Source organism: Amblyomma mixtum, chromosome 2, assembly GCF_055824585.1.
Source record: "Amblyomma mixtum isolate Tamu chromosome 2, ASM5582458v1, whole genome shotgun sequence".
NCBI lineage: Eukaryota > Metazoa > Arthropoda > Arachnida > Ixodida > Ixodidae > Amblyomma > Amblyomma mixtum.
The window spans coordinates 52776444-52802285 of NC_143013.1; the positions used below are offsets into that span (position 1 = coordinate 52776444).

The window sequence follows — 25842 nt, forward strand, 5'->3', positions numbered from 1 at the left end:
TTTGGGTATTCTATAACGACGGCTCTAGCACACGTTTTTGCTTTAAATTATAACGTTTATCAAATTAAAGATCGGAACTTTTTCCCGGTCGCATTTCCACTAGTTATTTTTGCCTTTTCTTTGCGCGTATCCTTAATACCAATGAGCCATAACAGGTGCATTGCTGATTAGCGCGCCGCGTCATTTCGAGCTAGCGCAGACACGCACGGGTGGGCCGCATGACGGCTTAGACCGACCTGCCTACACTGGTGTGTATAAAATGTAGGGTATTCGTCGCTCTAGAAGCGAATCATTGGATTATATTGATGAATGGTGTTGCTTGGACGTATGTCATCCTACTTTGTCCGCCACAAGTATCATATATGAAACACTCAAAGAACACGCATTGTTCCCGCTAATTTTATTTATTGTTTTATATTTCCGGTATTTTCATAGTAACACGTTTATCTCAGCTTCAACCAAAGAGGCACACGACCGCAGAGATTACGCTAATGTTTGGAGCCGTTTTGACGAAATTCATGCCCAAGCTCCACGTTTCCACTTCCAACATCTCCGCATTGTCGTTTCCTTGCCGCTTTTCACGTGCTCAACGCCTATGGCGCACCCTCCGGACATTCCGGAATTCTTTCACTCATTTCACCCCCCCCCCCTCTCCACCCCCTTTTTGAAGTCCCATACAGCCGCCTTTTGCCGGGCCGAGCCTCTTTGTTGGAAGAGCGCTGGCCCTCACCATGCTAGGAGTTTTTTTTTTTTGTGATTTTAGGTACACTGACCTTCTCTAACCTGTTTTCCCCTCGCGCCCAACTAAGCGCAACGCCGCTCATCCACCCTCCCTAGATTTTCTTCTACCCCTTTTCCAGCTGCCGTTTCTCTTGCTGCAGCAAATTCTCCGAAAAATATAAGAAACCTGTCCCATCGTGGTCTCCTCCTTTCCCGAACACTCGCCCAACGAGTATCGCCTGTAGCTAGCAAGGCGGCGAAAAGCCACACAACCAGCGTGCCGACGAAGCATGCGCGCTCAAGCTGACGCCGTTCGTTGTCGAGAATCCGCACCCGATACGATTTGACAATTATGACGGAATTCAGTAGCCTGGCCTGCAAGATTCTATTTGTGAGTACCACCATACTTTTATATTGAAATGTGTTCGGAAATGAATAAGGTTCTTGGCGTAATTGCCGCTTTGAATCAGCGCCGACCTTTTTTTTCTCCGGCAGGAAACGAGAAAGCGACAAAGCACTGGCGCCAACTTCTGAATGGCAACTTTCACAGCGAAATGTCTAGCGCAAAGGCATGCACAGAATGGTGAGAACTTTATTTTTCAGCTTTGAAAAAATGGATTTACCGAATGTTGAATATCTCTTCAATCACCGTGGCGGAGTGTCGTGTGGCCCGACTCATGTTGCGTTCATTACGACATTGGTCGTCTATCGTTTGTGCAAGATGAGTACCAGAAGCGCTTATTCTTTCACTGCAGCAGTTTTCTGGCCGCGTGTAATATTCCCGTGCCGGGTGCCCTTGTCTTGGCCAGTTGCAGGCGTACGAGAAAAAGCGGAATTCCTGGTCCCAGCGAACTTTATCCATGTTGTCTCGGAATTAATCACCCATGGACTAACGGAAGAGTGATTTCGTGTGGTTTTCAAGTAAGATTCCCGTCTGCCCCGTTACATGCATGCCAAGCGGCATCGATAATCTGCTTACTTTAAAAAAAGTGTATTCGGTCTCCTGCGTTCAGCGCATTTCGCAAAACTGTGCAAGCCGTCTTTGCATGGAATATTATATTTCATAGCGAAAAAAAAAATGCTCACAGCTGTTCAATAGGGAGGAGCTGCTACCACCTGTGCCATACTTTGCTGGAACAAAAAGGCAAACAACCAGCTCGCAATAGACATATAATTTTGATAGGAAATATAAAAATAGATTGATTTGTATTAAACACTATATTTATCTCTTTTTGTGACTTTTAATATGCATTTGAGGGTGTGACACGGCAAATTGGTATTAGAAATTAGCAATACGGTGGGAAAAAATTGTTAAATTCAATTCAACATTTTGCTATTAGTGTGGGGATTTATATTAAGAGTCATTTAGAAATTATACTTTCAACATATGTTGCCAGTACCTTCTCGCACACTGCGCGCCACTAAGATCAATGTGTTATTTTATTTCTTGTCTTTTTTCTGCGATGGTTGTACTTACACTCATGATCACATCATGCACCTCTTTGCAGCTGCGATGTACAGCCAGGTCATCGTGCAAGAGCTTGGCGAGGAATTTGTTTCAAGGCACTGCAAAAGTTCTCTTACAAGAGGAGTGCAACGATTAGTGCCGATATGACTCATCGATTCAGCGGCTCCGGCACAATGCATTTCACGATGTACTGGCACCGTAGATGCAATAAATTTTGTTCTTTGAATCCGTTCTTTCTTTTTTGTATGTCTGCTGACTGCTCATATGTAAAATGTTACACATACAAGCTCCGGCTGGTGGAAAACAAGCGGTATATGTCTGCCTTGTTGCTGGCCAGCAAGAGGTGTGGTACAAAACTAGATGGGACCCCCGATCGCGTACAATTTCCCACTGGCCTTGCAATTGATATGCCACCTATAAAAGTTAGATCAAGGGTGGAAAAGTGGCCCAAGTCGGAGCAAACCTGGGGCTATTATTGATACTGGCGGAATGTGGGCATACTATTGGCGCGAATTTCGGGCCATTATTGACAGATCGACTTAATGTGGGCATACTATTGGCGTGAGATTGGCTGAATATGGGCATAGTATTGGCACGAATGTCGGGCCACAATTAATAAATTGGCTGAACATGGGCATAGTCTTGGCACGAACGTTGGCCATTTGTGGATAGACTGGCTGAATGTTGGGTCAATGCTGGCAGCTAGACTGGCTGAGTATAGGCACAATCTTGGCATGAATGAAGGGCCATTGTTGGAAAAAGTCTCGGATTGCTCAAATGCCAGTGTAGGACCAATATTCATGCCAATTTCCGCCACTCTTTTGCCACGGTTGGACCAATCAATTTGTGCTGCTTGGGACGGAAGCGTCAAAGTATTGCTACAAAGCTGCAGCAAAAGCCTGAAAATTTTGAAGTGAAAAACTTGGAGCTTCAAGATGCATTTCGCCAGAACGACTTGAGACACTGGCGTATTTTGTGGGGCCGTATGATGTGGCTTCTGTTAGTTCAAGATAGCTTAAAATGTTACCACATAATAACAAAAATATGAAGCAAAAAAAATATCCAAGCAGAATGCGCGCTCTTTCATAGTTTCATGTACCGTACATGCGCCAAACAAGCTAGGTTAACATGCGTCTAACGCCAGTTGTCAGTCCATTTATTCAGTGGTCGTCGAAGAATCCTCAAATTGTTTGTTGGTGTGGAAGTTTCGCGCAAAAAAAGCAAAAACAAACAAAGGCATGTTGAATTGTGGTTCGCAACTACTTTCGACGGTTTTCATCAATAAAGGTCATGTTCGAAAGAAAAAAAAAAACTTGCGAGTAAATATGCAAGGACGTGAGCAAGAGCTATATTGCCCGCAATGCAAATTACGCAACAGAAGAATAAAATGGTCAAAAACAACAATTTCCAACACAACGATTTGCAGAAAAGGAAGGAAATAGCAAATCAGAAAACACGGGAAAGGCGCAATCACAGGGCACGACGTAGGAATCGCTTAGCACGTGTCCGCGTGCGTTTATGAAGCACCCGCCTAATATTTCACGAGCGCAACGCATAATTCGAAATTACGAGGCGACTGCTTCGTTTCTGGACGTTGCCAAAACTGAGCACAATTTCGGTTTAGCGAATGCACTTGCGCTAATCTATTACGTTTGTATCGCGATCTCCCTGAAGCAGACACCAGATGCGCACTGCGGCAGTGAATTCCTAGAGCGAATAAAAGAAAGTGATTTTTTTATTCCAAAAATTTAATCAAATGAAACTTATTTGATTTTTGTTGAAGGCACCTGTTCACAATTTTTGTTGAAGGCGTCTCGGGTGTAATCAGAACGTTAATTCTGATCAACAGGACTTCGATCGCAATTCTAAACGTATTATTGCTGCTCACTGCGCAACCAGAGTGCAGTTTTTCCAACGGAATCATGGGTAGCTTTGCTCACAAACTGCAAAAGTGTTCGGTTAAAATATAATAATAAATAAAACCAAATCTTTGAACTCGCATGTTTTAGCGCGTTCGAAAATTATGAACTGCCGATATGGTACTCGACAATAAAATTAATTTTGAACCCATTTTAATGGATGACACAATGTTTACCAACGTTTGCCAGTATACTTTGAACACTGGATAAGCGGTGGTAATCCTAGGCCAATATAGCCAGCTCCCGGAAATGGCATAGCCAATTCTGGCAAAGAGTGGAACAACACTGGCTAACATGGCCCATGATAGCCATGATTCGATGATGGCACAGCCAGCAATGGCAAACAGTGGGGCAATCCTGGCTAACCTGGCCCATGATAGCCAGGATCTAATGAGGGCTCAGCCAATACTGGTAAAGCGACGGACAACCAGGGCCATTGTTGGATGTGCTAAGGAGTGGCACAACCAATATCGGATGCTCACTGGCAACTCTGGGCCTAGTTAGGGCCACGCTTTGCCAGTGGATTTCCAATATTGGCCCGCCGTCGTGTGCTACCTGGGACATGCATAGGATCGACTGACGGGGGGTCCCCGGCTTCGTGTGTGCCTCATATGGCCGCTTGATGACTCATGACGTCACCCTATTTTTCTCGCCAACGCTAGGATTTTCCTGTACAACCTTCGAGCACGCCCGCACGCACGCACGAACTCACGGACGCACGCACGCACGCACACGCGCACACACACGCACACACACACACACGTCACCGGCTTTTCTCGTTACGGGGTTAGTAAAGCTTTGTCATTAAAAAACTTTGGTCATCTGTTATACATGCGTATAAAGTTTGTTCGACTGCAAGCGACATAGCGATATTGATGGCATATATTTTCTCCGAAAAATATTCTTTCGCTCAATCCTCGCGGTAGCACCTCCTGGCGCAGGCATCGCGCGTGTGGAACCGGTTCTCGCCGGTCGCACAGCGGTGGTGGGCGAGGACGGCGCCCGAGGCCTTGACGCATCGGAACACGCCGCTTCCCGCCTTGGGAACGCCGACGGCGAAGTAGGGAAACCTGCCCATGCAAGAACAAAATGAGAGAAGACAGGCAGGGTTGAAGGGCGACATCACAGAACGTCTGAAGCACGTTAGGTGCTCGCGGCAGCATGGAGAAAGCACAGCTGAACAGCTCATACAGGACGCTCACTTCATATGACCAGGCCGTACCAAGGTAGAAAATATCAGAATATTCCTGTACAATTTTCTTCTATCCCTGGGCTCCCACTTATCTTTGAAGATCAAGGTGCACAAATTACTCAAAACAAAAACTTTCTCCTACGTCGCACTCCGCTATGCTTCCAGTTTAATTTTGTTTTACTTCTTCTAGTCCCATTCTTTGAATTAATATACACCTCTGAAAAACATTCCTGAATGCGCTAGAACCTGCGGAGGTAATATTTGCTTGTGCTAAACTGCTCTGCCCGAAAAAGAAGAAAAAGACCCCTAGTGTGAGAACATTCTCAGTCCACTTTCGAAGGTAGCTCTAACTGACAGGTGGAATACGTTAATCGGAGTTTGAAGATCCCTAGGCGCAAAACCTAAATCACTCGAAACATTACACGTTTATAGCCTTACAGCCTTTGAATATTGCTGCGTCCAGTGGAAGGTTTTAACATTCATATAAGTAACACCCATTTGATGGACCGTTGATCACAAGTTAAATGGGAATTACGCTAATGCTGCCGTTCTCCACTGAACCGTAACTACGACGTGCAAACAGCATCAAATGATTTTGCTCCCATTCTGGCTATTCTCCATCGACAGTCGTCCCGTGATCGCGGCGATGTTGTGTGGCGAATTGAAGTCGACTTCAATGGTGATTTCCAGCCGTAAATTGCTGGCATACGTGAACAGACTGAACTGTGCTCGATTCGAAACGGCGCCGGCGCGACGCAACATGGCACTGTTGGCCTGACACCTCTTAGACCACACGCTCTTCGGTTTAATAGTGCATCAGCTCTTATCTGATTAGGACCACGGCGCGACAGTAGCCCGGCTCAACTGTGCGCCAAGAATGTATCTCTGGTACTGGACAACACATGACGCTGCAGTGCCGCAACCTTTCAGTTCATGAGCGGAGAGCCGCATTCAAGATCTAGTACGCTAAGCCGAGTTGTCGGGGCTGCGAAGCGTTTGAGTATACACTGCCAACGCCAATTTTATCGGTACCGCACGCTTCACCAGGGCCGATGAAAATCTGGTCCACACTGGCCGCATTTGTTTTTCCAGTCCCGGACTACTTGCTGGCAGGTCTCGGCTTCCGCTCGGACAGGAAAAGCGTCATGGTCACATGACCTACTTGCCATAGGCATGCCATAGGCTGCTTTCGAACTCGCCGCCAGAGCCGGGCTCCCCCTCGGTTACCGTACAAGGACGCTGTCATCTGCTAGCAGACGATGCAAGCCACGGCCACCACGACGCCGAAGCAACGCCGTGCGCTCGATCATGATACTGAGTCGATTTAAAGACTGTACTGTCAGCTTAGCGTAGGTGCATTACAGAACTCAGCTTCGGAGGTATGCTCGCCGCTACTGCTTGCGGCGAAGTTCGCACAAAGTAGCCCAACTCGTTGCGGATCGGCAGATAGACGAAAGCCTTCGCAAAAATGTTGACAACAAGCTCTATAGCTGCTCCAGTATACGAGTGGTTCACCTGCGATGCTTTCAGGTAAGCGTACAGACAGCATGTCGCAAAACAAGCGAACGAGAACCTCTTGACGACACGAGCAAACAATACGCGCTCGCAGCTTTGAACGCGCGTCCGTGTGCGGTGGATTTCAAGAAAATAAACGAAGATGCAAGAACAAAAAGTCTTGCGATGGCTCAGAGAGCAGCTACGGAGCTCATTTGAAGGTTTAACGCATGATATCGACCTCCAGGAACACGAAAAGTAATCAAAATGCACACGGAGTCTAACTCAATATGGCTGCCAGCGCGGCGCGCAGCTGTCGTCTGCTGCCTTCTCAGCAGCCCGCGGACTGCCATAGGCTGAAAACGAACGCGTTGCTATGGCAATGCAGGCAGGTGGGCGGAGCTTTCGGGCTGCCCGAGAAAAACAAATACCGGACTCGAGTCCGCAAGTAGTCCCGGACAGTCCGGGACTGAAAAACAAATGCGCCCACTGCCATAAGCGGAAAGTGTAGCGTGGTCGTAACCGAGTCAAAGAATACGGATAGCCCAGACCGAATCCCACGCCTGACCTGTTACGCTAAACACTGGTCCTGCAAAGCGATGTTCATGGAGCATGTAGAGGGACACTACTCGGAAGCGCTTCATTCTGACAGCTGATTTTGGCAGCAGGATAAAGCATTTTTTTTTCATTTTCATTTATTGCTTTGGTTTATGGGGTTTAACGTCCCAAAGCGACTCAGGCTAGGAGGGACACAATATCTCTGCACCTTTTCGAGCAGCAAATCCCGTGTCTACGCCAAAGGCTGTACTAGACACCAAAGAGCCATTGCCCAATATTTCAAACAGGTCAAGAGTCATTGCTCCTCAAGGCTAGAAGCACTGCCAGCACGGCTTTCTCCGGAGCTATGGTTTTTGCGGTCAAGGCAGGAGAACCGTTTATCGGGGAAGAGATGCTGAAAGCAGCGAGTGCCCCAGGGATAATGCTTCGGGACATTTTGAAGGGCTCTCCCATCGCTGCAGAAAGGAGTGGGGCATGGCAGGATGTTTCCGCTGCATTAACATCACTCGCCGCCCGGCTTGATAAATATTAAAGGCCCCAATCATTGTAGGATTTAGCGCAGATGAATGTGGAGAATAGCTGAAAAACTAAAAAGAGCCCCGTTAATCCATTTCCTGTCATAACTATTCCCAAGATTGGAGCTGCTCGGTTAAAAATAATTTGTGAATAGCTGAAGGTTTAGTTTAATGGCAACTGCAGAAACAGTTTCTGATCAAATCGGCTTTTGATGTCGTCATACATATCTACAGGGAAATCGGGATCTTTTTTTTTTTTCGCATGCTCGCGGTGCAGAGCCGCTCGCTAAAATTTCATTTCCTGCTCCAGACCTGAGTTGTTGGGCGGTGCAGGGTTCGTTGACCGGCCGCTGGCAACGTCGCAGAAGCGGCTGATGCCCGGGCACGCAGGTCTGGGCGCACTCGCTGTAGCTGTCGAATGCGTCGCCACCGTCGGCGTCTGTGTGAGACGGACAGGCACCCAAGGGGAAATCCCACGGCTGACAGTGGGAGCCGTTGAAGAACCACCACTTGTGGCGGACGTCGCGCCTGGGGGCAAAGCGCACCGATATGTTTGACTTTCGAGGAAATTGCGACAAGCGCACACCATCGTTCAAGACTAGAAATGATGACGCTGCCACGTGAAGCCTCGAAGGCTAACTGCAGTGTCCTGCTGCAGCGCTAGTCAGGTGGTCGGTTGAGATTAGGAAGTTTGCAGGGTACCGTGACTGCAGTGGGCACAGTAAAGGTTCAGTTGTAGTCCATTTGAAAATGCCTCGCTCTGCAGTGAACACACTTACGTTATTTATGATGATGATGACTAGGGCGTCAGTTCTAAGTCCTTCTGAACAAGATTATAGTAAAAGTGTTGTGCTTCCTGTTTCGTTTCCTTCTCGTAACAAAACGTGGACTACGTACTTATTTCTCTACTAGAGATTCAACAAATAACAAGCGAAACAGTATCGTAGAGTTATTCTTGCCTCCTTAGATCTTAGCCGTCCTGTTTTTCCGGATCCAACAAACGAAGCTTGCCGCCTAGCAGCACGAGACGCGGCAAGTCGGGAAGATTATCAAAATGTTTCGCAAAGTGAGGACAAATATTTGTTACACAGTATTCATAATAATCATAAAAGAGCTCCTGCGACGCACGGGACGATTAGCACCTTCAAAATGCTGTAATTTTCCACCTTCCTTTATCACGCTTGCTAAATGATCCCAACTTATGATTTATTCTTTCTTTTTGTAAAAAATTTTCAAACGATGAATCCTACTCACGTGGCAGAGTATTTGTTAGGATGAGTGTCACCGTCTTCCCCACTCACCGTCGTCCCTTTGCTTTATATAAATTAATGCGGCGCCGAGACATACAAAATGAACTCCTCTTCGGGCTGCTTTTTATGCTTTTTATTCATCTTATCTGCCTCAGAGCTGCATCAAGCCATATTTTCTTTTGTAGGACATGCGATAATTTAAGACCATCCAATCTTAACCATTTTAGTAAAGCATGCTGCTGTGCTCGTTGGTACATTCCTAATGCGCGTGAAGAAAAAATGACCAATAAAAATATGTGAACGAGAAAGACAGCAAGATAAGGGCACTTTATCTTCCTTCTCAGCAATGGTTCTTCGTGGTGCGGCCCTCCTCCACGCATATTTTTAAAATCCAAATTTGGTGCCGCTGGCATTCGAATGCACATAAGCACGCAGCAAGCTGCACAGAACCCGAAGTGAAGCGGCGTAAACCTCTTCGAGTCGCACCTTGTGCACATTGAGAAGGTGGCGGTCTGGAAGCACTTCTCTGAGGGCACGGCGCTCTCTACGCAGCTTTTCCGGCAGTGGTCGTGCGACAGGTATTTGTTGCGGCTGTGGTTGCACACGACGGTTCTGTCGGTGGCCGTCATGACGCACGTGTTCATCGAGGGTTGGTAGTAGAACTCGTCGCGGACCTTCACACAGTACACGTGGAGGGCCACAGAGCACACATCGCGTTTACGTTCCTGCAAAGCAACATTGAGTGAACGACAGCTTGTTCTCTTCAAAGCACAAGCGGATCAAAGATGGCGTCAAGCAAGAGCACCTGAAGCGCTCGTCCTTGCCAATTCCCACACCGGTGCGCGTGGATGATTGTTACGCGATGAACCGAACACAACTGTGCACCGCTAGCTGCCGCTGGAACCAAACCCTCTATCTCCCGGTACCGAAGCCGGCACTTTGTGTCGGAAACGGCAAGCTATTTGTAGACAACGCGTCTATGCGCTAAAACCGCGCCTAAAAGCAAGCGCTATGTCGAACAGAAATGCTGGCTGCCCAACAAGCTGATGCAGGTTCCCGTTGCATTTTAAACTCAGTTCGCTCATTGCTTTGATTCTAGCTACAGCCGCTACCATCTTTACCAAATTATTGGCGTAACGCTTTCGTGGAAATTTTTCTGAAGCGAAAGCTTCACTACGGGACCTCGTGCTTCGATCGCCATATGCCTAGCTTTAACCTTCAAATGAATTTGAGCCTCAAAAGCAAATGAAAGGCGCATAACTGGTCCCCTGGGACAATAGATACCTTACTCGTGCTTTAAGCTACGAAACCAAAGGAGCGGGAGCTTGCAAAGGAGAGGAAAGGCGCATAACTGCCCTCTTGTAACAGTGGAAACGTCAGTTGTGCTATAAGCTACGTGGCGGTAGTGACAGATGTGCACTGCATACGTTGGCAATGACTACGTTGTGCCAGAAACGCGGCACTGAAGCCATAGGCCATCTGCGTTCATTGCGTTCATTGACGTTGGCGTTAACAACGTTTTAGACTCCGATGACTTTAAGCAAAGGAAGTGCACATAACTGACTTCCTGGGTCAGTGGACACCTGAACCGCGCTCATAGGTGCGTGAAGTGATGAGAGAGAGATGGGGGCTGCATGCGTTTCCGCTGACAACGCTGTGGAAGACACGCGGCACTGATGCAATAGGCTTGGTTTAGGTTTGGTTTATTAGGGTTTAACGCCCAAAAGCAACTCAGGATATGAGGGGCGCCGTAGTGGAGGGCTCCGGAAATTTCGACCTCCTGGGGTTTTTGAAAGTGCACTGACATCGCACAGTGCACGGGCCTCTAGAATTTCGCCTCCATCGAAATTCACCCGCCGCGGCCGGGAGCGAACCCGCGTCTTTTGGGCTCGCAGCCGAGCGCCATAACAACTCCCCTCAGCACTCATTGGGGGACTAAACTCTCGCGATCAACCATTAACTGCCACCTGCCAGGGTGGCAGGGTGGGTGCGCCGCCTCTCCAGTGTCCGGAACCATTCAACGTTATAGACGCCATACTTGCCCGATACGCCATAGCTTTCGCTCTGTAACCTGGTTGAGCAGTAGTTACGCCGCCGCGGTGGCTCTGTGGTTATGGTGCTCGGCTGCTGACCCGAAAGACATGGGTTCGATCCCAGCCGCGGCGGTCGAATTTCGATGGAAGCAAAATTCTTGAGACCCGTCTATTAAAGAGCCCCAGGTGGTCGAAATTTCCGGAGCCCTTCACTACGGTGTCTCTCATAGCCTGAGTCGATTTGGGATGTTAAATCCCATAAACTAAACAAAACCTTGAACCGAGCTAAGTTTTGTTGCGGGAGCAACACTACGCTAGGTGTGAGCTATTTCGCGGAGCCTCGGAGAGCCCTATCTGCCATGCGCGAAGAGTGAGTGACGTCAGAGCAGCGCGGAGCCGCCGCCGACTCCTCCGCTGCGCAGGTGACTCAGAGATGCCGTCGCCGTTGCGAAAGCAGTGGGTTCTCCAGGAGGAGTGAAGTCACACGACGCACAGCTGCGGTGCTGAGGCCACCGCCGCTCCTCCGCTACGCGGGTGACTCAGAGGTGCCGCCGCCGCTGCGACTGCCGCGCCGTTGCTTCAGCAATTCTACTTGGGATGGCCATTGGTAAAACTACAGTTACTGTATATGCTACCAAAGCTACGTTTGGTAGCATATACAGTAACTCTAGGTCAAACTACAGCCATTTTATTGCGAAAGCAATACTACTCGCACTTTCAAGCCTTCGCGTGACCCGGCCGCAGTTACGTTTGTCTGTTAGCGGAGTGAATATGGGCGACCAACTCGCTCCTTCAGATAGCCCGGCTGCAGTTACGCCGCGCCGCGCACCTGCGGCGCTACTGCCGCTGTGAAGTCCTACCAGCTGTAGGTTGTTTTCTTTTTCTCAGTAGCAACATCAAAAACAACATATAAAAAAAATTACCGAAGACGCTTTGAGTCGTCGCGCAGCGGCGGCCGGTAGCCACGCGTGACCTGTAGACGCGGCGCACTGCGTTCCTTCAGTTTGGAGGCGCTGCGCTTTTGCTTTCGCAACCTACCAGGCGTAACCAAAGCTAAGCACCCGCCAATTTTTTTGTTTGCAGGGTGAGCTACACTGGCCGAGGTTCAGCAGTATTTTCGTGGCTCCCGGAGAGCTGTGCTGCGCATGCGCGAGGAGAAAGTCACTCTGGACAGCTGGCATGCCACGCCGCACGCACTCGCCTTCCTTCCCTTAAAACGGTCGAAGTGTGAAACATTGACAACGCCAATGAACGCAATGAACGCCGATGGCCTATGGCTTCAGCGCCGCATTCCTGGCACAACCATGTCAATCCCTGGAGCCCACATCTCTCTCTCATCACCCCACGTAACTATATAAGCATGATTCAGTCGTGCACTGACCCAGGGAGCCTTTATGAGCATTTCCTTTCCTTAAAATGATCGGAGTGTATAACGGGGTCAACGCCAATGAACACAACGAACCTCGACGGCCGATGGCTTCAGCGCAGCGTTTCTGGCACAACATTGCCAATTCCAACGCATGCAGCGCACACCGGTCACTACCGTCACTTCGCTTAAAGCACGGTCGAGGTGTGCACTGTTCCATGAGGGCAGTTCGCCTTCCCTCTCGTTCAGGTGTCCACCGAGATGTGGACACCTCGCCTTCACCTCAGGCTACGTATATCTTGGCATAGCAGAGCTAAGCCACTGACAATTTTAAGGCTAAAGCTTTTAATGCCTCATCGTTGTCGACAGAAGGTTGTCAGCAGAAGCTTGTCAGCAGAGTCACGCTTTTCGGTTGGTCGAAATGGTTATGACGTCAGAGCGGGCGGATTCGGAGTAATGCGGTCACCCACGGAAATAAAAAGTTAAGAAAAAATAAAGTTTAAAATTGAAAATGATAATCAAAATAAATATTAAAATAAATAAATAAATAAATAAATAAATTCAAAAGTTTTAAAGTAACGAGAAGTAAATATAAAAAATTAAAAACTTAAATAACAACAACAAATAAAAGTAAATAAAAAAAGGAACCAAAGCCAAACAGCGCGTCAGGAAACGCTTTCGCCTTGCAACACTTCACAGAGGCAAAGTGCCCCCTGAATTTTTTTTTCTTGCCTTGATTCACAGTGACGGGCACTTTCTTTGGGTGTAGCTGGTAGAAGTCGCAGTAACAGTAGGGTGGTTAGCGTGGAAAGAATGAAAATGGTCTCACGACTCTTCCATTGCTGTGCGACCTCACAAAATACGTGCAGTTGCCGTCCACAATCAAAATTGCTCCAAATTCTCGAACACATCTCCCGCCGCTGCTCATTTATCAAGGCTTCCTGCAGACTGTCAAGGACTGGGACAGAAGCGCTACCTTATGAAAGTGCGCGACTGAAAAATAAACGGTTGCCTCTAATTGCCACAAACCTATGTCACTGTAAAATTACTCACCTCTTTATATTACTAAATCAAAAATTGTTTGCGGTTTGGCATTCCTGAGCACGCAATATTGAGCGAAAACAGGTTTTTGCAAGTGGACACCAACGCCACGCACATTAAAGCGAGATTGAGGTGTCCGCTGATCCAGGGAGTAGTGCGTCTTTCCTGTCCTCAAAAAATTGCCCACGACTACGTTGCTTCCTAACAGAATTTTGAGCGCAGCTCATCAGCTGTTTCAGTGTTGGTTGAAACATCTTGTTGGTTATGTTTCAGCTTTTCGATACATTGAGGCAAAGAAATCGAGCAAGACATGTATGTACAATTACAGACAACTTATTTTTCACATATTTTCCTTCTTCAAGAAACACTCCACTCACAGTTTTTCATTGTCATGAAGGAAGCTTTGTAGTCGGAGAAATGGATTCATATGTGCTCGACTTGCTCAACCAATGCCTGGTTCTCAAAGACGAGCTCCATGCAAGTACTTCGCGAGGTTGTCACAGCCGTGGGAGGCGTTACGAGCGATAGGAACAGGATGCCCTCCCGCATAAGTGGTAAGAAATTCGTGTTTCTGTTCACATCTACATTAAAGTTCCCACCCACCCTGCGACCAGGCAGGCGGCAGTTAATGGTGTATCGCGAGAGTTCGCTCACCGTTGTCAGCGCTAACGCATGCAGCCCTCATATCTCGCTTCTACCACTTACCTATAAGAGCGATTCTGGCGTACGCTGACCCAGGGATCCAGTTATGCGCACTTTAGTTAAAATGGTCGAAGTTTAAAACGTCGTCAACGCCAATGCCTATGCACACAATGAACGCCGACGGCCTATGGCTTCAGCGCGGCGTTTCTGACACAACGTTGCCAATGGCAACGCATGCAGCGTACAAATATCTCCTTCTCTTGAGAGTGGACCGATACGCGAAAGTAATGAGATACGGAGATACGGGTACTCGGACTCTACAGCCACAAACACAGACGGCCAGACACTACACTGGCCAAACTCCGTAAGGTGGGCCACCAGGTGGGCCGCATGGTCCGCCGGGTTTCCTACAAAAGCGGGGGTTATGAAATAAGAATGCCTTGCAGCTGGAAAACGCCTTTGTAACCAGCCTAATTCTCTGTTCGACTCCTTATCTCTACCTACGAAAACAAGAGGAGGATGCCCTTGAGGTCATTCTTCGCAAAATTGTTAAACGTGCCCTTGACCTCCCCATCACTACTTCAAACAGCCGGCTTATCACCCTTGGGGTGGTGAAAACTTTTTATTGCTGAAACAGAGTTTGGGAGCCACAAAGTGGCCCCGCTACATGGTCGGCGTCCCCGGTGCGGGACACCGCATGACAATGCCCCGTCTCTCGCCCGTTTCACTAGAGCCCTTTGGGACTCAAGCGAGGAGCAGTTAAGGAGGGCAGTCTCCCATGCCTCTCTGGAAAAGGTAGGGGAAGGGGGGAGGTGGGTATTTTGAGCACATGCCCACACCATGTGGAAGATATCACAGGTCTCCCCACAGTAAGGGCATCGCCCATCCGTGTTAGGATCTTAATGTTTTAAGATTGCAGGACAGAGTAGAGTACCTGTCTAAAGGCGCCTTAAAGTTCGCTCCTCCATCTTACTCAGCCCCTTTGCAGGAAAGGCGGTGGTTGTCGCTATAATGCGTTATTATTTCTCTGAATCGCAGCAGCGGCTGGTTAGACTCCGAGCCAGAGGAGCTTGGATGAGGAGCCCGGTGAATAAGCGCTCGGGCAGCCGCGTCAGCGGCCTCATTACCTCGTAAGCCCTGATGGCCAGGAGCCCAAATGATTCTTTTCGGTGTTGGATCAGTGGCAGTCCGTCTTCGAATGCAAGCAGCTAAGGGGGAGATCTCCCCTGCCAAGTAATGAGCACATGCTTTTCGGGAGTCCGTAATGATGATTCTCGAATTGGCGTCGGCGACAGCAAGCGCTATCGCTACTCCCTCGGCTCGCATTGAATTCGGGGCTCTAAAAGAGAGTCCATCAACGTGCATTTCCTGGTGAACGACAGCGGCCGTGTAAAATCCCGTGGGCGATGGCCCTGCTACGTCTACATAATATACACCGGGTCGGGAGCCGTGTTGTCTCTCAAGAGCCCGAGCCCGCGCTTGTCGTCTGTTTTCGTGCATGTCGGTGTCCATGTTACGGGGGAGCGGGGAGACCCAGAGCATATGGCGCCACAGTACTGGGATACGCTCCGCCTCCTCTGGACTGCAGTCGTGTTGGATGTGTAAGCGGTTTAGCAGGCGGCGCCCAGGGGCCGTCTGCATGAGCCGCGTGTATTGGTTCACGAGATGGGCCTCCCGCAGCTCCTGGTAGGAGTTTAGCACCCCAATGCCTTGGGCTTGGCATTAGGAGTAGCCACCGGAAGATTCAGGGCTCTCTTAGTTGCCTTGCGGATGATGGCGTCTATTCGCGCCTCGTCTTGCTTAGTAGTGCGGAGATATGGCACGGCGTAGAGGACCCGGCTAGTCACGAAGGCATAGACGAGCCGAAGCGCGTCCCTGCCCCGCAGACCGCCCCGCTTGTTGGAAAAGCGGCGGATCATGCGCCCTACCTGTTCGCCTACTCTCTTGAGTTTCACAATGGTGGAGACCGGTCTGAGTCTGTGGTGAATGAAAAGGCCCAGAACACGGAGCTCCTCCACCTCTCTAATAGGACCGCCTGACAGAGAGATGTGAATTGCTGTCCTATCCTTTGGGTTCGCTCTGACATGCAGAAGCTCTTATTTCGCTTTCCGAGAGCTCCGAGAGGCGCACCTTACAAGCCAGTACTAGCGCTTGTCGCTAACGCAGTCGGGTCGCCGCCTTCTCGCTCGACTCCATATCCAACCCACTACACCCACTGAAGACAAGTTTCACATTCCAGAACTGTGGAGACGTGCCCTCCACATGCGGCCTCTTCCAGCATACATGTCACACGAAGACCATAATGGTCGGCGTTTGGCACGAGCGCAAGACCTAGCCCGACATTATGGCAACAAAACAGGTGTATACTGCGTGGACGCCTCCGGCCCTCACCACCGGGGATGGTAAACGGCCGCGGTAGTTCACAACAGCAACACAGTTAAAGGCCTCACCTTCAGAGCCCGCAGTGCAACACAAGCAGAAGAGGTCGCGATTGTTCTCGCGGCCTCACATTCAGATTAAAAATACATAATCACCGACTCGCGAGGGGCCTGTCGGAACGTCGAACAAGTCTGCACTCCCTTCCTACCTATCGATTCTACGAAAATTGCATACGCGATACGGACTCCCCACACCGTTACCTTATATGGGCCCCTGCTGATCAGGGGTTGGCAGGAAACGAGGCAGCAGATGCAGCCGCCCGCGCGCTCTCTCACCGGGCTGTTTTCTCCTCATCACCCGACCAGGAGCCCGATTTTAATCCGGTCTATACGTTCAAAGATATTACAGCCTACTATCAAGATCGGATTCGCCTTTACCCTAGCTCATGTAAAGGCCTCAAGAAGGCGGATGAGCGGCTCTTTCTCCGCCTTCTCACCAATACATTTTTGTTCCCGGCAGCACTAAAACAGTTTGAGACCCCCGCCCCGCTTTAGCGGCAGCTGCCCGCACTGTAGTGCGGTGTCTTCGGACACCTTTCACATGGTGTGCGCCTGCCCCTCCAACCAGGCCATTCCCCCCATGCCCAACCCAACCCGGGAGGACTGCGAGGCGACCCTGCTCGGCTGCCACGACTTACAGGCCCAACAAGCCTTAGTCCGGCGCCCGGGTGGCGGCCACCGCTACTGGGGTCCCAAACTAGGGACCTCCACCTATAGTTTGTAAAGATCGGTCCCTTAAAGGCTGATACAAACATACCTACTGTCCCTTCCAAATAAAAGTTTTCACCACCAGCCCCATCTTTCCCTACCGCCACATAACTTAAAGCACGACTGAGGTGCCCACTGTGTCCGCTGCGTCCGCGATTGTGTCGTCCGCTCCATTGGTTTCGCAGCTTAAAGCGCGACTATTGTGTCCACTGCTGGTTACAAGGACAACGGCGACGACGACGCCGCGAAACGCAGAAACGGGCGCCAACGAGCTGCGCTCTAAAACAATGGACTCTGCAGCGTTGTCAACACCAACGTCAGCAAAACCAATGAACGCCGGCGGCCCCCCTCCTTGCCAATCGACTGGAAAACGACTCTGGTCACTTTTATTCCTAAAGCAGGAAAACCAATTGACACAGATAACCTCGGTCCCATCTTTCTCACCTCCTGTGTGGGCAAACTAATGGAGACAATGGTGCAGGATCGGTTATCTGCATATCTTGAAAACAAACATGTCTTTGCGAGCACCATGTTCGGATTCCGCCCACATAGATCCGCACAAGATGTCCTCCTGCAACTTAATCGGGAAGTCCTAGGCCCCGTCCAATGCACCCATAATGACCGGGCCGTACTCGCCTTGGATCTTAAAGGGGCATTTGACAATGTAACACACGAGATCATACTCACTAATTTAAGCCAGACCGACTGTGGCCTCAACACATTCAGGTACATAAGCAAATTTTTAATGGATCGTCAATCCTACATCCGAATCCAAGATAGAGAGCATGGTCCTTATCTACTCGGCACGCGGGGAACCCCCCAAGGCGCGGTACTTTCCCCGCTGCTCTTCAATCTGGCCATGATGCACCTGCCGGCACAGCTGAGTGGTGTCGCCGGCGTGCAGCACGCCCTGTACGCTGATGATATCACTCTGTGGGCCACGCAGAGCAGCACAGGGGACATTGAAACCAGCCTGCAAACAGCGGCGACGATAGTGGACCGCTACGCCCGCCGCTGCGGTCTTCAATGTTCCCCTCAAAAATAGGAATTTCTGCACCTCCGCCACTCACAGAAGTGCACAACTAAAACATCTATTTCTCTTGAGAGCGGTCCCATACGCGAAAGTGATGAGATAGTGGTACTCGGACTCTACATCCACAAACGCAGACGGCCAGACACTACATTGGCCAAACTCCGTAAGGTGGTGGATTAGGTGGGCCGCATGGTCCGCCGGGTTTCCAACAAAAGCGGGGGTTACGAAGTAACGATGCCTTGCGGTTGGCAAACACCTTTGTAACCAGTCGAATTCTCTATTCGACTCCTTATCTCCACCTACGGAAACAAGAGGAGGGTGCGCTTGAGGTCATCCTTCGCAAAATTATTAAGCGTGCCCTTGACCTCTCCGTCACTTCTTCAAACAGCCGGCTTATGGCCCTTGGGGTGGTGAATACTTTCCGTGAGCTCCGGGAGGCGCACCTTACAAACCAGTACACGCGCTTGTCGCCAACTGAGTCGGGTCGCCGCCTTTTTGCTCGACTCCATATCCAACACTCCACTCCCATGGAAGACAGGTTTCACATCCCAGATCTGTGGAGACGTGCCCTCCACCTGCGGCCTCTTCCAGCCAACATGTCACACGAAGACCATAACGGTCGGCGCCTGGCACGAGCGGAAGCGCTAGCCCGACATTATGGCAGCAAAACAAGTGTATACTACGTGGACGCCTCCGGTCCTCACCACGGGGAATGGTACACGGTCGCGGTAGTTCACAACAGCAACACAGTTAACGGCCTCACCTTCAGAGCCCGTAGTGCAACACAAGCATAAGAGACCGCAATTGCTCTCGCGTGCTCACATTCCGATTCAAAATACATAATCACCGACTCGCGAGGGGCCTGTCGGAACGTCGAACAAGGCTGCACTCCCTTCCTAGCCTTTCGAATCTGTCAAAATTGCATACGGGATACGGACCCCGCACACCGTTACCTTATATGGGCCCCTGCTCATCAGGGGTTGGCAGGAAACAAGGCAGCAGACGCAGCCGCCCGCGCGCTCTCTCACCGGGTTATTTTCTCCTCCCCATCCGATCAGGAACCCGATCCTAATCCGATCTATACCTTCAAAGATATTACAACCTATTATCAAGACAGTCATCGCCTTTATCCCTCGCAAGGCCTGAAGAAGGCGGATGAGCGGCTCCTTCTTCGCCTTCTCACCAATACATTTCTGTGCCCGGCAGCACTAAAACATTTTAACCCCTCATTTAATGGGAGCTGCCCGCATTGTAGTGCTATGTCTTCTGACACCTATCACATGGTGTGGGCCTGCCCCTCCAACCCGGCCATTCCCCCCATCCCCAACCCAACCCGGGAGGACTGGGAGGCGACCCTGCTCGGCTGCCACGACTTACAGGCCCAACAAGCCTTAGTCGGGCGCGCCCGGACGGCGGCCACCGCCACTGGGGTCCCATACTAGGGACCTTCACCTAGTGTTTGTAAGGATCAGTCCCTTAAGGGCTGATCCAAACATCCTCCTGTCCCTTTTAATAAATGTTTTCACCACCCCCCTCTTTTGTTTGGTTTGGTTTTGGAGGAAAGGAAATGGCGCAGTATCTGTCACATTTGCGTGGACACCCAAACAGAGCCGTAGGCTAGGGTATAAAGTAGAAAGTGAAGGAAACAGTAAGAAAGAGGAAATTGAAAATTGAAAACTAGTTTTTAAACAAAGGAAATGTTCAGTAGCTGCCTCACATCAGGGTCATCAGGGTGGACACCTGAACCGCGCTATAAGGGAAAGAAAAATTCAGGGGACACTTTGTTGACCTAAGGTGCGGTGAGGTGAAACCCTTAAGCGCAGTGTTGCTGCTTGTGTCACTGATGTGTGGTTAAGATGTTAAGCTTCGCCTCTAAGAGTGGAACGCGAGAGCGTCTTGCAACACTGCCATGGAGTCCATCATCGCCCATTCGTCTCTACGCCTTGCTCGACCGTATATTGGTTTTTGACGAAAGGAAATGTCTCTCTCTCTCGCATATCTCGGCGGACACCTGAACCTCGCCGTAAGGAAAGGGAGGAAAAAGGGAGTGAACGAAGACGCCGTATTAGCTAGACACGCCTTTGTTCATTTCAAACCATCGAGCTGGCATGACAGAGTGGTTAGCGTGCTCGCCTTGCACTCCTGAGACCCTGGTTCGATTCCCCAATTCGACCAATTTCCTCCTCGGTTTTGTTTATTTATGTTGTCTGACTACAAAGGTTAACTAGGCTAATTGGTCTTTACTATTGTTCTAATGCCATCCATCATGTCCTGTCACTCACCGAAGTGATGGAACTCTCTAGAAATGTTGAACACAATGTCTATGAAATGTTAAAATATTAATGATGTTTAATGATAGTTCAGCATGGCTTGCACATTTCGTGATAATTGTTAATGTATGGTTAGTGACAGTAAACGTGACCTTAACTAGTACACTTATTAGTGTTTGTTAAGGTACAGGCGCAGTGCGCAGCTCCACATGCCACTTCTTAACTACTACTAATTACCAATTAGTCATTAGTCGTTAAGTGCAAAGATAAAATCATGAAATCCCTTTATACTATGTTCCGATGTCTTTCGATTGCAGCAGATTAACGATTGGCTGCTGATTGGCATATGCCCATATAAGGCATGCATCCGAAACGCGGACACATTTTCTAACACGTCTTGATCATGACATTATGAGGCATTAAAGGCTTTCGCCTTAATAAAAGAGTAAATGAGAGATTATATGTCACGTGGCTGCCACACCACCACCGCTGCTCCACTTGAAGGTCAAAATGCGGCGCTGATGACCTTGGCTTGACTAGGCCTGTAAAGCTTTCGCTTTAAATACGTCGCTCAATCTGGCGTTACACACTGGTAACCGTCTTGCCAGTTTTTTATGGTTATTGACAACACTTGAAGCTTCTAGCACTCAAGCTTACACAGTAGTAACGATTGTAGTTATGCGAGCAAAGGCTGGCCCGAACTTAATCCCGACTTCTGGAACTATTCTTCGCCCCAACTTTCCTACTGACCATTAACAAAAAAAAACAGTCAAAAGAAAGTAAGCACGCAGCGCTTAAAATTTGTCGCACATCGTAAAGTGGCAGTAGGAAATGGGTCCAAAGGGCGTTATCATATAATGTGCGAACAACCCAGCCGTACAGCACAGCTGCGTATTTCAGTGGTCCGGATTTAACCCTAGGTAAAAATGTAAGCGTGGGAGAATTTGAAGGAGATCTTGGGAAGCGATCACTTTATCCTGCAGACTACAGTAGAGTAAAACAAGGGCAGCAGCAGGACGGGGGCAGCGATAATGACAAATTTAGATAAAACCAGGGACTGCGGGAGGGAAGAGGAGGAGCACAGCATCGAAGATTATGAGGCATGGGCGAGAACGCTTTGGGGGGACGTGGAAACTAATACCAAAACGATTAAGGCATCGGACGACTTTCAGGCCATTTACCCGCATTTATTGCACCTATGGTAAGCGAGGAGAGGTCTTACAAAGAGGTGGAGGGGGTAGAAGATAAACAGGAAACTAAAGAAAAGAATATAGCAGAACTCTCCGAGAACGCACAGCCGTCTGCCTCGAACTTGGTCAAGGCTAACTCACACAACCTTTGCGACTTTTTCAATGGAAGACTTAATCTCAAGATAACCTGGTCCATATTGAGAAGTGTGATGGACCCACGAAACAGCAAAATATAGCTTGGAAGAACGCTAACATTATCTAAATTTATAAGAAAGGAGACGTCACGGATGTGAAAAATTATAGACCATTAAGCTTACTGTCCGTTGCCAAAAAGGTATTTATTAAGACAATTTATTAAGGGAATCGCAAATAGAATCAGGACAATGGAGTACTTCAGTCAACCAAAAGACAATGCAGGCTTTCGTAAAGGACACTCGACAATAGACCATATTCACGCCATCAATCCGGTGATAGAGAAATGCACAGAATATAACGAACCGCTGTATATAGCGTTCATTGATTACGAGAAAGTATTCGACTCAGTGGAAACCTCAGCAGTCATGCAGGCATTGCGAAATCAGGGTGTAGCAGAGGATTATGCAAAAATACTTGAAGATATGTATAACTACTGCACAGACACCATAGTACTTCACAAAATTACCAATAAAATTTTAGTAATGAAGGGTGTCAGGCTGGGAGGCATGATCTCGCCACTGCTATTCACCGCCTGTTTACATGAGGTGTTCCGGCGCCAGGATTGGGAACAGTTGGGGATAAGAGCTAATGGAGAATACCTAAGTAATTTGCGATTAAGACATTGCCTTGATCAGTCGCTCAGGAGATGAGCTGCAAAGTATGATCAATGAGTTAGACAGGCAGAGCAGAACGGTAGGTCTTAAAATTAACATGCCGAAAACAAAACTAATGTTCAACAGTCTCGCTAAGGAACAGCAGTTCACAATTGGTAACGAGGCGCTGGAAGTGGTAAGGGAGTACGTCTACTTCAGGGTGGTAGTTGCCGCTGACCCAGATCATGAGATGGAAGTAACTACAAGAATAAGAACGGTTGGTTTATTAGTTTGTGGGGGTTTAACGTCTCAAAGCAACTCAGGCTATGCCGTACGCCGTAGTGAAGGGCTCCGGAAATTTCGACCACCTGGGTATGTTTAACGTGCACTTACATCGCACACTACACGGGCCTCTAGAATTTAGCCTTCATCGAAATGCGACTGCCCAGGCCAGCATCGAATCCGCGCCTTTCTGGTCAGCAGCCGAGCGCCATAACCACTGAGCCACAGCGGCGACGCGATTAAGAATGGACTGGAGCGCGTATGGCAGGTTCTCTCAGATCACGAATGGCAGTTTACCAATATCGCACAAGCGAAGACTATACAACAGCTATATCGTACCGGTACTCACCTATTGGGCAGAAACATGGAGGATAACGAAAAGGGTTCAGCTTAAGTTAAGATCACCGCACCGAGCTATGTAAAGAAAAATGATAGGTGTAACGTTCAGAGGCCGGAAGCGGCCAGAGTGGATGAGGGAAAAAACGCTGGTTAATGACGTCCTAATCAAAATCAAGAGGAAGAAATGGACTTGGGCAGGGCATGTAATGTGAAGGCAAGGTAACTGCTGGTCCTTAAGGGTAACGTAGTGGATTCCAACAGAGGGCAGGCGTGGCAGGGGGCGGCAGAAAGTCAGGTGGGTAGATGAGATTAAGAAATTTTGGAGGGATACGGTGGCCGCAGCTGGCAAAGGACAGGGTTAATTGGAGAGACATGGGAAAGCTCTTTGATCTGCAGTGGGCGTAGTCAGGCTGATGATGACGATGATGAAGACGACGCTGGCAGCACTTGGAAGAATCGATACTTTGTGCTCAGCTCATATGGTGATGTACACGACAATCGCATTCATAGCTCGCGTGTCATTGCTGTCTGTGCACAGGAAAACAAGCTTGGCAACAGCCAAAACATGCAGTCACGGTTCAGAAGCAAAAAGTACCATTTTCTCTCCCTACCTCAAACTTGACGATTCGGCCCGCCATAGTAAATGGCAGCAGGGAACCCTAAAAATGAACTCCCCTCGAACGGCTCTAAAAGTACTGAAAACTCAGGTAAAGTTGAAAAGAGCCTTATCTTTCCTTGTCTACTTTAAAACAGACCATTCAGTCTGGAAAACGAAACGACTGTCCAATTCTAGTAGAATATTTTTTTCGATCCAACATTGCAATCACAAGCTGCTCAGAGGCTGCCCTCACCGACATAGAAATTTTGACTAGTTTTAGTTTCCTTAGTTACCTGAGCTCAAAGTCACGGTTTTAAAGTTCAATGGCTACTGTCTAAATAACTGAGCTCGAAGTATATGTTTTGCATCACAACCCATGAAGCAACATGGAAGAAGCAGACATGGAACCGCTAAAATGAATGGGCTGAGTTTTTCGGAAATAACACCAGATGTAATAGTAACGATGGATACTTTGCATACATATTGATCTTTATGGTGCAAACTTGCGATATGCTAAAAGCTGTGTTCATAAACAGCTTGCCGGCGAATAATTCGTTGTCCAGAATTCCTTGGTATGCACTTTTCCACAGCTTCAACTCGGTGGCAGAAGCCGAATATCGAAAAACTGCTTCAGTTTGAGCGTCAAAAAGGAACATCATTAGTTTCTTATACTCAATCGCGGGTAAGGTTCTTGCATCTATCAAATGGAGTTTTCAAAAGCTTTATGAAACACCGGACCCCCGTAAAATTAGATTTGAAACGCTGTGTGGTTGATGCTGTGAAATAGCTCGAAGGTGTGACTTGAAAATTTAAATATTTCTTCAAGTCGCAAGTAGCGTACTGTAGAAGTAAATTTTGAATATTTAGAACCTGTCTAATTTTTGGGTAATTTTACGAGAAAACTTTTGGGCACGAATTAAATTTTTCTCCAAACGATATCGATAATGCTAACCATTCCTTCAGATGCAGATCATAGCCTTATGATTGTCAATACGATTGCTTTTGTATATTGGCCGTTTATTTAAACAGTAATGTCACAGTTTTGCTTGATGATAACAAGAGTAGGGTCTCTAATAGTCGACAAAAATTTTCTCTTTTTTGCTAGCTTGAAGAGGACACAAAATGACTAAGGTAGATTCTCATCAGATGCTATGAATCTTACAGCTAGTTTTAATCCTAGACCGGCTATTAATACCTTATCTCTATGAGCACCAGAAAAAGCGGCGTACCTCAACCTCTTCGCTATCCATTGAAGCTTCCTTAGTTTCAGCTGCGCCCTCAGTCACGGATGCCTCTTCAGTCGTTGTTTGAGTTGTGTAAGACGCCGCACGGTTGCCGAAAAATCTCGGTCCGTGGTGCACGTCGGATCGACCCGTGGTTGAGTTCTGTGCGGATTTCGATGCACCGGTGGTGCTCCGGTGCGTTCGGGGCTTGCGGCTAGGAGGAGCGGTGGTCACAGCCACAGTTTGAGCCTCGGCAGGAGGACTCGACACTTTGGGCCCGGGACCAACCGCCTCTGCTGCATCCTCCTCGAACTCCGACGACCAACGATTGCTGATGACTCCATCGTTGATCACGAAGACTGTGAGGGAGCCGATCAGGAACAGCCCCATTATTGCCGTCAGCGCGAAGATGACCTGCGGTTAGAGTAGAAACTTGCATCGACTCTGAAAGAGGGAGAAGTTGCTCTTAGGACGAACGAGCGCATGGCGGCAAAAGCTACCGCTGGAGTATTAATCAGAAGGAGGACGCGAAGAACTTTAATTTCAGCTAACTTTAATTCAGCTTCAACTAAGGTCTCTTGAAAACGGGAGCATTCCACTAGGTTTCGTTGGCGATGCGCAGAGTGCGACTGAGGCCTACCACTCCAGAATTAAGGGGGAAGATGTGGCAAATAAGGACATGCAATGGCACCGTTTCATCTGAATAGAGAAATATCTGTACCAGTTCTGATCACTGGCTAGTCAAGAGAAATCTGCTTATCGCCAAACGAAGTTG

The 25842-nt window shown here is 48.7% G+C and overlaps 1 protein-coding gene and 1 long non-coding RNA gene across 2 annotated transcripts; one reads left to right on the plus strand and one right to left on the minus strand.

Annotated features, from left to right (window-relative positions):
* The first annotated feature begins 748 nt into the window (after positions 1 to 748).
* LOC149359356 (uncharacterized) lies at positions 749 to 2491 on the plus strand. The gene is made up of 4 exons (XR_016288269.1): positions 749 to 1111; positions 1216 to 1303; positions 1530 to 1641; positions 2229 to 2491. It is a non-coding gene; the product is annotated as an uncharacterized LOC149359356 (long non-coding RNA).
* Positions 2492 to 5010: 2519 nt separating this feature from the next.
* Positions 5011 to 25457, minus strand: LOC149359357 (uncharacterized). Its single transcript, XM_089569034.1, has 4 exons — positions 25074 to 25457; positions 9603 to 9841; positions 8179 to 8394; positions 5011 to 5177 (listed from the first exon to the last, which is right to left on the minus strand). The coding sequence occupies exons 1-4, from the start codon at positions 25455 to 25457 to the stop codon at positions 5018 to 5020; spliced, it is 999 nt and encodes a 332-aa protein (XP_089425160.1). The 3' UTR covers positions 5011 to 5017.
* Between the last annotated feature and the right edge of the window lie 385 nt (positions 25458 to 25842).

Bases quoted from the DNA above. Each gene is read 5' to 3' on its own strand.
- LOC149359357 (XM_089569034.1), bottom strand. From the start codon at position 25,457: ATGGGGCTGTTCCTGATCGGCTCCCTCACAGTCTTCGTGATCAACGAT. The intron at 9,842-25,073 runs GTACGCCGCTTT...GTTGCTTTGCAG, and splicing joins TGGATAGCGAAGAGGTTGAG to GAACGTAAACGCGATGTGTG. The intron at 8,395-9,602 runs GTGCGACTCGAA...CTTTGCCCCCAG, and splicing joins ACCTTCTCAATGTGCACAAG to GCGCGACGTCCGCCACAAGT.